This window comes from Gopherus flavomarginatus, chromosome 4 (genome assembly GCF_025201925.1).
Source record: "Gopherus flavomarginatus isolate rGopFla2 chromosome 4, rGopFla2.mat.asm, whole genome shotgun sequence".
NCBI lineage: Eukaryota > Metazoa > Chordata > Testudines > Testudinidae > Gopherus > Gopherus flavomarginatus.
This window is the reverse complement of record NC_066620.1, coordinates 117,420,603-117,433,895: the sequence shown is the minus strand read 5'-3', so window position 1 is coordinate 117,433,895 and position 13,293 is coordinate 117,420,603. Positions and strand designations below refer to the sequence as shown.

The window sequence follows — 13,293 nt, the reverse complement described above, 5'->3', positions numbered from 1 at the left end:
CTAATTTTAAAAATATTAAAACCCTTCCCCACTCTTTAACTTTTTGTTGACCACTGACTGTTTCATACAGCACTGAACGCAAAAGAAATACTTTACTTACCTGAGTAGCTTAAAATCTTAATCTTTTACAAAAGGTGGTGGAGGTTTCACTCTCTTGCCTTATTTTATTAATATATTTCTGTTTTTTTTTAATTTAAAGTATTAAGGACTGATGACTTTGACTTCTAACTTTGTCTGGAGCACAGAGAACATGTGTCATAAACAGATAGCTAAGGGTTAATGTCTCTTTCACCTGAAGCACCTGACCAGAGGACCAATCAGGAAACCGGATTTTTTCAACTTTGGGTGGAGGGAATTGAGTGTCTGTGTCTTTGTTTTCTGGCTGCCTGCTTTCTCTGAGCTTTGGAGAAGTAGTTTCTATTTTCTAGTCTTCTGTTTCCAAGTGTAAGGACAAAGAGATCAGATAGTAAGTTATATGGTTTCTTTTCTTTGGTATTTGCATGAATATAAGTGCTGGAGTGCTTTGATTTGTATTCTTTTTGAATAAGGCTGTTTATTCAATATTCTTTTAAGCAATTGACCCTGTGTTGTATCATCTTAATACAAAGAGATTATTTGTACTTATTTTTCTTTCTTTTTATATAAAGCTTTCTTTTAAGACCTGTTGGAGTTTTTCTTTACTTCAGGGAAATTGAGTCTGTACTCACCAGGGAATTGGTGGGAGGAAGAAAAGGGGAGATCTGTGTGTTGGATTGCTAGCCTGACTTTGCATTCCCTCTGGGGGAATAGGAAAGTACTTTTTGTTTCCAGGATTGGGAACGGAGAGGGGGAGTCCCTCTGTGTAGTTTCACAGAGCTTGTGTCGGTGTATCTCTCCAGGAGCACCTGGAGGGGGGAAGGGAAAAAGAATTATTTCCCTTGGTTGTGAGACTCAAGGGATTTGGGTCTTGGGGTCCCCAGGGAAGGTTTTTCAGAGGGACCAGAGTGCCCCAAAACACTCTAATTTTTTGGGTGGTGGCAGCAGGTACCAGGTCCAAGCTGGTAACTAAGCTTGGAGGTTTTCATGCTAACCCCCATATTTTGGACGCTAAGGTCCAAATCTGGGACTAAGGTTATTACATGAGTGGCAGCTGGTGGGATATAGACAGAATCCAGAAGCCAGTAGGAATATTATATTTTTCTTTTCTCTGCTAAGGGCTTTTTAGCAGAGAGAAACAGTTTGGTTTTAAAAGGGAACCAGAGAGAATTTTTTTTCTGCTCTCTCTCGCAGTTTGTGGCTTGCATGTTAAGGGTCTTTTGTCATGCAATAGCCCTCCCATTAGGAGGCAAGTACCAGCACTTACAGGCATGCAAATAAAGTGGTTTTTCTGGTTTCCCTTCATTGAACATTAGCTAGAGAGAGAAAGGGAAAAAAGCACTGTTGCTAGGCAGACTTCAGGAGGCAACAGAGAACCTGCAGTTCAGAAGATAAACACCGGAGGGCACCCCAACACAAGAAAACAGGAACCATGACTTCTAAGGCAAAAATTGACGCCAAAGAACAAATCAAAGAAGCTGAACACAGGCGACAGATGGAGATAAAAGAAAAGGAAGAAAGCATGAAACTGGCAGCCTTCCAAAGAGAACAGGCAGCCCAAGAGGCAGCACACAAAAGAAAACTAGAAGAAGAAGAGGTAGCCTACCGAAGGAAACAAGCAGAAGAAGAGTTGGCCCACAGACGGAAGCAAGAAGAAGAAGAGGCGGCCCACCGCCGAGACATGGAAAAACACCAAAAAGAAATGGAAAAACAACAAAAAGAAATGGAAAAACAACATGAAGAGAAGGAAAAACAGAGAAAACATGAACTGGACTTGGCAAAAGCTGGGCTGCCTGTGCCAGCCAACCCTAACAACCCGGCGCCAAATATTGCTCCACAGCACAGGAAATTTCCCACCTACAAGGCAGGTGATGACACCGAGGCCTTCTTGGAAAATTTTGAAAGAGCCTGTCTTGGGTACAGCATTCCCGAAGACCAGTACATGGTAGAATTGAGGTCACAGCTCAGTGGACCTTTAGCAGAGGTGGCAGCTGAAATGCCTAAGCACCAAATGAATGACTATAAACTTTTTCAAACCAAGGCCAGATACAGGATGGGGATAACCCCAGATCATGCCCGTCGGCGCTTCAGAACCCAAAAGTGAAAACCCGAGGTGTCATTTCCCAAACACGCCTACTACATTGCAAAAAACTATGAGGCCTGGATAACAGGAAACAACATTCAAACCTTGGAAGAACTGAACCTCCTCATACAAATGGAGCAGTTCTTGGATGGTGTTCCTGAAGACATCACACGGTACATACAAGATGGAAATCCCAAAGATATCGCTGAGGCGGGGGAGATTGATGACTTTGACTTCTAACTTTGTCTGGAGCACAGAGAACATGATATAACAGGAAGCTGGTACCTCACTCCCTAAAACGCCCTTTCTGCCCTCTTCCCTTTATTGAAGGCTGCAGCTTAGGCTTCATCCTCATGTGATTTCATGTTCTCAGTCCTCTACTGATTGCCAGAATCCTCCTGGAAAAAGAGGCTACTCAGAGCCCAATATTTCTCTCTACTGTACACAGCAAAGGGAATATTACCATGTGAGAGGCTATCTTTATATATGAAGGCTGTTCTGTATTTGCTTTGTGGCTCATCTCTGAGGGCCTGAGATGTAGAAACAAAAAGGCATTTCAGAGTATTTTATCTGATCATCCCATGAATGGTGATTGCCAAGAAGATGTCACTCTACAAAATAAATAGTTAACCCTACAGTATTGTATTTTTTTAATTAGAAAGTAATTTAAAAAGTTGATGGAACGCAGCGTTTTCTACAGTTCTGAGGTGGCTTTCCTGGTAGCTCCTCCTCTCAGATATTTTCTGCATTTAAAAGTTTTTAACGATGACACTATCAGCCAGTTTTTCCACAGCTCGCTAAGTTCTATTTTCCATTATGTGATTTTAATAGCTTGAAATATATCCAGATATACTTGAGGCTTCATTTTGAGCAGATGCCTGTATAAGGATAAGTAATAACAATTGTGTTTTTGCACTACACAAGTGTTTTAATTTTCTTTGGAAGTATTCTTTTGAAATATTGAAACTGTTTTTGTTCATTCCAGTATCAGTCCTTCCCATATGGCAAAAATGGATTCAAAGTAGGAATGAAACTGGAAGGAGTGGATCCTGAACACCAGTCAATGTACTGCATTCTCACTGTGGCTGAGGTAAGCACCAGGACTGTACCTGAATGAAGTGTGAGGCTGAGAATAGAAATGTTTTAAGAATACAGTAAATACTATACTGGAACAGTGCTCTATTTAGTGCTGTGTTTAGCAGTAATAGTCAGTGACAGATTCTTCAGAGGAAGATGTAAACTATTGGTAGGCATTTAATTGCCTAATGCTATACTATGTGGAATATTTTTTCCTAATGAATACAATTTTATTAAATTGTACCAAAAATCGTATTAAACACAATATCCAAATATCAAGGAACAATTACACATGTTCATGGATATGAATACATAATATTTTAGTGTTATGGTGATACATAAGTATCTGTATAATTCTGTAATTTTGGAAAAATCTGCTGTATATTTAAAAGAGAAAATATAAAGAACATAAAGATGCATGAAAATTGATAACCCTTGAATTTTTATTCCAACTGCAGATGCTATGCTCATTCATTTTCTGTTTGTATAAATCTTTTGCCTTTTACCTAATCATTTTTCTATTTTATTGAACTGTAGCTTCAAGTCCGACAAACTAATTTTACACTACAGGTTTAATTCTGCCACCTTTACTTACATTAGATAGTATCTAATCCTGTGAATAGTTCCATGGATTTTAATTGCGTCATTAAGAGAGACAGAATTAGGTCAGTCAGTCTGTCTGTCTAGTTAGGTAATGGGGAAACAGGAACACCTGATATTCATTGTTGTATACCGTCATTATTTTGTATCACTATGATTACATTTCCATAATTTTAGTTTAGTTCTTTTTTAAATTTTTTTATTTTCTCCATTTCTGAGCCCGTCCACAGCCTTTAATCACGTCTTCCTTCTGAAAATATCTATTTCTGACATGTCTGCTATTGAACATGCTGACTTCAAAGATCAGTATAACCAAGGGCTTAAGTCCTCTTTAGTAAGCTAAACCTAAATTCTGTGGCAAAGTGCCCTGGTTCTGTCAATGTCTAATCTGGTAAAGTGAAAATTCTTCCAGTTTTGAGTTACATTTAAGTTATAGCAGGTTGGAGTAAATTAAATATGAAAAAGAATAGTGCAATGAGTACATGAATTCCTTTTTGTTGCTTATTTTGATACTATATTTGATTTATTTTAAGCCACCCCTAAATTCTCAATATGCTTGGTTTGTCTTTTGACAAATAGACTGCCTTGTAGAAGATACCCTGGGGAAGCTGGTTGCTTTTACAGCTGCTTATAGGATAGTAGTGGCATTTGACACCCAGAAAAGGGTGGGAGATGGTATGGACATTTAGCACGTAGGAGACTTCAGCAGTGAAGAGGAGCTGCATCTCCTCTTTCCCTCTTAGGCACTAAGGTGACTTTTTTATTGAAGAATAGGGTCCTTTGGGATCTCCCCTTTCACATTTGCACTTCTTCTTACATAATGACCCTCATTATCTCCTTGTTATAATGACCTATCCTCCAAAAGAGGTTGTCTAGACACACCTCTTGGGTTTCTGTTTTCTTTTAGCAGTATGTTAAGTGCCACTCATACTCTGAATGAATAATAATATTTTATTATTATTAGCACTTATACAGGGGTTTTCATCAGAGAGGTACTCAGATCTGTTGCAGTCTTGCTTTTCGTTCTTCCCTTTATTAAACTGCATTATTTTTATATTATTGACATGAACAGAAATAAAAAGTTGAATGCACATTGAATATATTTTAGTACAGAGACTATTATGCTCAAGTGTACTTTTACTAAGTTGTACACTTTGCAAACTGTTGTTTTTAGGTTTTAGGCTACAGGATACGCCTCCATTTTGATGAATACTTGGATTGTTATGACTTCTGGGTGAATGCTGATTCTTCAGACATTCATCCAGCTGGATGGTGTGAGAAAACAGGTCACAAACTTCACCCACCAAAAGGTATTGTCTAAATTTCAATTTAAAGATTTATCTTTCACACAGTTGCTACTGCTTTTTTGTTGAAATGTCTTGATTTGTATTCCAAATCACAATACAATAAGGGCAGTCCACCTGTTCATTTCTCTCTTGTTTCCATCTTACAACTGTAGATAATTAGCTTTGTGAGCTGATAGCTGTCATTGTGAAAAGGTGGAAGAAAGGTAAATGCAAAGCATTAATGGATCCTGTGGAGCCTGATGAAAGAACAAAGAGACAAAGGGCAGGAAAGACTCTGCTTTTGTGTAAAACTATGAGAGAGACTAAAAAGCAAAATGATCAGAATAGTTATTCAAAGAGTACCGTGATGGGAGGATGAAGAGACCAAACTAGCCCCAAAATTAAAGCTAAACACACAGGCTGCAATGGAATACTAGCATCTTTATTGCCTTGTACACTTTAAAGACCTTGAACTTGTAAGCCCTTTAATAACTTACAGTGTGTTGCCCAAAATGAGGGCTGAAGGCCAGCTATGTGTCCTTTAAATATGACCCATGGCTGGCCATTATTATTTTGTTATTTATAAATCACCATCAGTGTGCATGGAACTGTACAGACAAATAAAGATAGTATCCCTGTCCTGAGGAGAGAGTCTGAGACAAAGACAGTGAGAGGTGACAGATCTTGGTGGGGAAATAAAGGATAAGGGTATCAGGCTGCAAAATAACATGCAGTATTTTATCTGAGTGATTGTGTACTGGTTGAAAATATGCCTTATTTATTTTGATTTTAAATATCTAATTATTTTAATGTGGGAGGTGGAGTCTAGCCATGTATCCTCACGAGGCAGAATGCCTTCAATCACTTTTCTGGTGCAGCTGCATTCCACACTGCCTTCAAATAATGCAACTTCTGTGCTTTTTGGTTGTAATGTAGCCCTGAACAGTTAGATTGTGTAGAATTGATCATTTATTGAAACTATTTATAATATTTCCCAAAAGCCATTCCTCCCTCCCCCTATCTTCTTGGAGTCATGGATTTCATGTGCTGAATGAATAGGTTGTTCAAATACTGTTGTTGATGTTATTCTGGCAGTATTCACTAGGTTTTGTACTCAGTGGTGAGGTTTTGTCAGCATGTCCGTTATAAATCCCTGGTTTTGGAGGCTTATTCATTTCTTAGTCCTAAAATACTGCTGCTGCTGCAGGATCTCATCCTCTGAGTCATTTTTTTCCTGAAAAGTCATAAAAGTCATTTGTGTGAAAAATTTGTTCAGCTATTTTTTTTGTTGGTTTTTATATTGATGTACCATTAAATGAGTTGGTTGGTTTGTTTTTTAATTATTTTTGCTCTGCTCTTAAGGCCTTATGTGGTGGTTAAACCTATTTTTAACTGGGGGAAACTGCAGCCTGTCATTAACACCCCTCTGCATAACTACATCTATTAGAAGGGGTTCATCAATATACAGTGCAGTGTGGTTCTGCTGTCCCCAAGACATCCCAGCTGTTTGGGATAGCAGGATTGTGCTACTGCACGTCTCTCCAGGGCTAGCAAATACATTCTGGGCTCTTCCCTTGGGCTGGCTTGCTTCATTCTACACTAGGATTGCTTCTCTTCCTTGTCATATGGTCCACTGGATCTCTTTTCTTCCTGGCCAGATGAGTTTACTCCTTTCCAAATCTTCTCCTGAATAAGACTGTTAACTTATTCCCTGCCTTATCCTTAATTCTGATATGCTCTTACTTCCCTGTATGAGTTTGCTCTACTTCACAGCAGTTGCTAGGCTGAACTTAGTTTCCAGTGCTGCTGTGGAGGAGGTAATTATTCCCCATTCACAAGGGAGCTGAGGCCTTGGCTACGCTGGCGCTTTACAGCGCTGCAACTTTCTCACTCGGGTGTGTGAAAAAACACACCCCTGAGCGCAGCAAGTTACAGCGCTGTAAAGCGCCAGTGTAAACAGTGCCCCAGTGCTGGGAGTGCGGCTCCCAGCGCTGCAAGCTAATGCCCACGGGGAAGTGGAGTACTTGCAGCGCTTGGAGAGCTCTCTCCCAGCGCTGGCGCCGCAACCACACTCGCACTTCAAAGTGCTGCCGCGGGAGCGCTTTGGAGTTTCGAGTGTAGCCAAGCCCTGAGTGTGCTGCTTCAATAGCACTGATGGCCTCTGCTGGCTCTGGTAGCAAAGGAACATTACATGAAATTGAACCTGCGCCATTTCATATGAAGGTGTAGATGTAATGCACGTTTCTAAAGGAGTCGAGAAGGTTGTTACTGTGGTCGCATTGTAGGGTCTCTCTCATATCAGTGACAGTAGCTCCCATAATACAAAAAAAAACACTATAACCTCTTTCTGGAATATGAATAGACCCAGATAAAAGGCCCCCCCCCTTTTTTTTTTCCTGAGGTGAAAGAGATTTGCATGAGGCTTGATTGTGGTCTCATTCACACTAGTTTTATCGCTGCATAATTCTGTTGACTTCAGTGGAGATACTTCTGATTTATACTGGTGTGAGATCAGTTAGGTCCACAGCCTTGACTCAGTTTGAGTCAATACTTTTGCTTACCTTAGCCCAGCCTTTCTTTGTTTTCTTTTTATGCCTTTCAGCTGAACTTCAGCTCCTGCAGCCACTTATAACCCTTCTGTGTAGGATTCCATCCAAATTTTAGAAAACCTACCTTAATGAAAGCATCTAACCTTGCAGACTTCGGCTGCACTTGGACAGCCCTAGTCCTAATGCTAGGACTTCCTGGGACTCAGGTGATCATAGTCATAGAGTTTAAGGCTGGGAGGTGAGTTCCTGTGGCCTGCTGTCTTTGCCATGGAGATGGAAGGCACACTGCAAAGACTGACATAGACTGAGAATAAACTGTTCATTCCACTTTGTTTAAAAGTATAAATATGCAGCAGCAGACATAAATAATAGCATACCCCTCACCCCAAAGCCCACTCTACCCGGCCCTCCTCTGTATCCCAGGCCACCAGCACCCGTATACTAAACCCAACAACTGAAATTAGACCAAAGAGTTACAGCGCCCACAATGGCCGGGAAATTATTAAATATGAGAGAGCCAGATCATCCTGGCAATATAGCTATTCCCTGGCAGATGCCAAACATGGAAAAATCATTAAAAAAAACCCACTTCTTTTTAATACATGCAGGAACTATCATAGAGATTCTTCCTACATCTGGCAGAACTTTGATTTTTGCAAAGGCCCTGATGACCTTGTAAAGACAGACAGACATTTTTAATTTTACATTCCATCAGTAGTTCTAGTCACTATTGTGGGACTACTCTCAGTGCACGGGGATAAGTATTTGTGTACGTCTTTTGAGTATCAGAGCCCAAGAAAGTAGAGTGAAAGAAACAGTCTGTTTTATAACATTTGTCTAGCCCAAGGATTCCAAAGTGTTCTTGTGATTTTTTTCCCCCAATGTAAAGCCTTTTCATCATAGGCGGCACACTGAGGCTTCTGGAGCCCATGCATATACTGTGAGAAGCTTTTCTGATTTCCATTGTCATGTAAGACGTGAAATTGCACATGAAAAAAGAATATTCAGGAATTTCTGATTATAAGAAGTAGAATTATAGTTGGGAGGGTTGACAAGTGAAGATGTTTCATTTTGTTCCAATAGTTCATCCACAACTTATTGTGTATTTTCCCAGTATTTCTGCAGTGCTACAAAATTCCAAAGTATATACAATATGCCACTGTTTTCCATGGTCCACCACCAGTATTTGTCTCTGATATGTGTTTCTGTTTTGGCTTGTTGGATTTTTGGTTTATTTTTGTCTTTTTCTGGAGTCCAGTAAAGATCATGAATCAAGAAGTAAGTGGACTAACCCTATTCTGAAGTTTGATTGGATTATGGTAACGTTCTGTGTATTAGGCTATTTGCTGAGACCACACAGATGTTAAAGTTTGTGCAGTATGTGGCATCTTGCTTAAGTACAATATTACACAAGTGTTGCATTACACCAATGCTCTAGGGTCTGCACTGGCAGCCAGTATTTTTCCGGTATAATTCAAAGTGTTGGGTTTATTGGATAATCAATAAGTAGTTTGGAACCTGGATAATTGCTTGTCTCTCTTTGTAATACTGCCAGTGGAGGAGCTTGAGCTGAACCATGCTGATTTTAAAGGGATGGAGTGCTGCAAGCAGGGTATTCTCCAGGAAAAGTTTTAGACTCATGAATTCACTCCACCTTTGTGTACCACAGCCCTAACTTGTCAATATTTGGGCATGCTGCAAAGTCTATATCCTTTCTGCTGGGAATTTAGGAATGAGTGAGCTTTGGGGTGAGGGTCTGGTGGTGTTCATGTCTGCTGCTGTGTGTTTGTATCTTTAATGAAGTGGAATGAACAGTTTATTCCCAGTCCCCTCCATGTCAGTCTTCACAGTGGGCCTTTCTATCTCTATGGCAGCAAAGACAGCAGGCCACAGGAACCCAGCTCCTAGATATTGTGTGATGTTCAGTGCTAACAGTTACGAGGTAGGGCTGGCTGGAAAACAAGAATTCTGTTTTTCATTAAAAATTTCAAATGTTTGAAAATTTGTTTCATTTCGATGTGGAATAAAACAGAGACCTTTCAAACAATTTTGTGCAAAATTAGTGAGCGAGACGTCCCCACCCCAGAATAGCCAATAGCCTTGTAGTTAGGATACTGACCAGGAAAGTGGGAGCCCAGGTTTAAGTTCCAGTTCTGCTGGTTTGGAGTAGGGACTTGAAGCCAGGTTTCCCACTTCTCAAGTGAGTGTCCTAATCATTGGGCTATTGGATATTCTTGGGTAGGTTCTGTCTCTCTCTCTCTCTCTCTCTCTCTCTGGTTTTGACCAGAAATTACATCCTGGAAATCTCAATGAACTGGCATTCTTCTGATTGAAAAAGGTTTTGTCAAAAAATTCCCAACCAGAATTTCTTGGAGGTAACCCTGTTGAGCAGGCTTCAGTGAACCCAGCTCATACCCACTGTGTGGGCGAAGTTCATGCCCAGAGTCTTTGTTAGGCTACAGAGAACCCAGCTCTCAGCTGGGGTGTGGGTGAGGTCCAGGCTGAGATAGTTGATCAGGCATTTAGAAGATCCTTTAACTGAAACAGCGCAATCAGTGGAATGGCACTGAGAGTAAGGTTCGGGTTTTTTCTGTTTTTTTTTTCCACCAAACAGCCTCCTTCCTCCCCCACCTCTTCTCCAGACATAGGTTGCAGAGCAAGTAGGAAAGTTTTGCTCGTGCTTCCTGAATTTCAGATGAAGGGAAGATTTCCCCATAGCAACCCGGAGGAAGAAATTCCTCCTCCCTGCCAGCGTTTAGGGGAAGGTCGGTGAAGAATGTCTGACATGGAGAGAACTGAGAGGGAGAACTTTGGCTTACACCTGTGAATTTTCATTCTCAGATTCTCCAGGTCAGACAGGACTGAACCTTCCTCAGAGGATTTCAGTATGTCCAGGGTTATTTTTGTGGCTCACTTGTTAAGGAGTTTGAGAGGGAAAAGAGTTACCTCCAGGAAATCCTTAGATTTCATGTCAAGGTTTTGCTGCAAATGGTTTGAGTTGAATGGCACTTGTAAACATTTATGTCATTAGTACTTTACAGCTTTGGAAGCTATCATTCTGTAGATCTCTTCCTGAGTGGCAGCCATAAGTCCAGCCTCACAGCAAGATATGGTTGCTGCCAGTTGCCATGGAGGCAGGTGTACTATGATCACTGGAACTGGAGTCGGAGAGAGGGCAAATGTTCCCTGTAAGGGCTGTTATGGAGAGAACGCCAAGAAAACAAGGAACATGGGGAGCTGGGCTGGAAGCAGTGTGGCTACATGGCACAGGGTTTAATTACATTCAACTTATTTGACTAACCTACATTCAGCTTCACTCGATGTTAATGAAACATGGTGTCAGTGTCAGAGCTGTGAGTTCTCTGCAGTGCAGCAGTTCGCAGTGTGAGCCAGGGAACTCAGTCTGAAGCTCCCCAGAGCCCTGGATTTTGCAGATGCAAACCTAGCTCAGCAATGGACCCGGTGCAAGGAGTTGGAGCTATGCACAGACCTGGCCATGCAGGAGGACAGGAACAGCAGGAAAGTAAAACCATTATGTTACCTTATTGGGGAAGAAGGCAGAGAGGTGTTTGCATCTCTGTGAAGCTCACCACTGCCTACAGCCTCACGGCAGTCTTAGTAACTCTGGAGACCTGTTGCCTCCCCAAAGCAGAACAAAATGAATAAAACCGGTTTTTCTGCTAGAGCTCAATGCCAAGGGGAGGGCATAGACCCTATGTTATTCATACTGGCTGCTACATGCAATTTTGAGGACTTGACAAGACTCCTTAATTTGGGACAGGATCGTCTGTGGCACTTGGGTCACCACCCATGGGAGCGGCAGCTCCAGAAGGCAGTCTCACATTAGACAGACGCTGAGACATGAGGCACGCACTGAAAATCTTAGGGAGGCATAACATGCCCATAAGCACATGAAGTGAGACAACTGCAAAGTTGGGCAAGTGGCCATGGTTCCATACTGATAGTTGCATTTACTATAGGAGGCAGCGTGAATGGGTAAAGAAGTATCTCACACTGGGACAGCATTGCAAGGATTGTGGCAAATTGAACTATTTTAGCAGTGTGTGCAAGAGCAAAAGCAGCTCTCAGAAAGATTGTTAGACTTGTACATGAAGGGGATGGCACATCAGATAACGGTGATGGCTTATGATTCTGTCATTGAGTCAGAGAGAATATCAGGTTCAGGCTGTTGGGACAGGAAAGCAGCAAGGGACAATATCAATCTCCTGTGAATGTAACAATGTTAAATGGGGAAAGCCTTGTGCAATTTCAGTTGGATAGCGGTACCTTCTGCAATGTGACTCATCAGGGTGAACTGGAATTTAACACTCAAGTACAGAAAGCAGTTGCAAGCCAATAATGTACAGTGAGAGCATAATGCAGCCCAGAGGAAGATATGATCTCATAGTAACTAATGTGAAGAATAGTAGATGGTACCAACTAAAGTTTGTGTTGGAGGATAGTAAGCACAGCAGCCTCTTCTTGTGAATACAGCCATATAACCCATGGACCTAGTCAAGGTGCAGCATCAGAATTTTATAGTGGCCGTGCAGGAAGCAAAAATGGGAGTCTCACTGACAATGGAGACAATTTTAAATGCACATGGGAATATTTTTTTAAAGATGATGGGTGCATCAAAGGATATGTGATTCAGAGTGGAAACTATGCGCTTATCTTGAAAGAAAATTACAGTGACCCTGTGTAACTGAGTATGCAAAGAACTCAAAAGTCTGCAGAGCAGGGGTTTCAGAGCATCTGTAGAGGCCAGAACAGCTTGGGTAAGCAGCATGGTAGTAAAGAAGCCATCATGCAAATTACACATTTGCACAGACCCGAAGCTGCTGAACAGGGCATTGAAAAGACGCCATATCCACTGGCCACTGTTGATGACATCTTGCCAGAACTTTTCAGAACCAGAATCTTTACAGTCTGTGATGTGTGGAACAGGTTTTGGCACATAAATTAGAATAAAATGTCCAGTGCACTGACAACCTTTGTAGCACCATTTGGTTGCTACAGATGGCTGAGCATACCAATGGGCATAAGCCCAGCACAGGAAGTGTGCCAGAAAAGACACGCCTAAGTGCTGGAAGGATGATATCTTCACTGTAGATGAAGGGCACAACAATGCAAAAACTTAATGAGACCATGACCAAAAACTACAAGCTTTTCTACAATGATGCAAGGACAAGAATATAAAACTCAACCAACAAAAAATGTTATTCAGTGTGAGGTGACATATGTTGAACATCTGCTCACACAAAGAGCTGAAAGCAGATAAAAGCAGAGACATGCCATCTCCAGTGGATGTGAATGGAGTATTTAGCACTCAATAAGAGTGATCAATTTTTTTGTCTAAGTTCTGTCCACACCTGGCTTCAGTAGCTCGGAAGGCAGCATGTTGAGTGGGATTGGGCAAACATTTGACATGCTGAAACAAATGATAACACTTGCCCCTGTCCTTAAGTAATTCCAGCCAGGAAAGCCACTGACACTCCAGTGTGATGCACTGAAACAAGCATTGGGTGTAGCTCTTTTGCAGGAGCAGTCTGTCACTTATGCCAACACCTCTAGCTAAAGGAATGTGCAATGAGGGGTCTGGTCCTCTGTTTGTTTTCAATGT

The 13,293-nt window shown here is 41.3% G+C and overlaps 1 protein-coding gene across 6 annotated transcripts in view; it reads left to right on the top strand.

Annotated features, from left to right (window-relative positions):
- The window catches only part of L3MBTL3 (L3MBTL histone methyl-lysine binding protein 3), a 164,441-nt gene that overhangs the window by 60,162 nt on the left and 90,986 nt on the right, over positions 1–13,293 (top strand). For all 6 annotated transcript variants that reach the window (XR_007773887.1, XM_050949544.1, XM_050949542.1 and 3 more), the window contains 2 exons: positions 3,144–3,248; positions 5,010–5,145. Coding sequence is in view for 5 of the 6 variants with exons in the window: in XM_050949544.1 (XP_050805501.1) it covers positions 3,144–3,248; positions 5,010–5,145 (241 nt within the window). In the remaining variant the exon portion in view is untranslated. The remainder of the gene's footprint in view (positions 1–3,143; positions 3,249–5,009; positions 5,146–13,293) is intronic.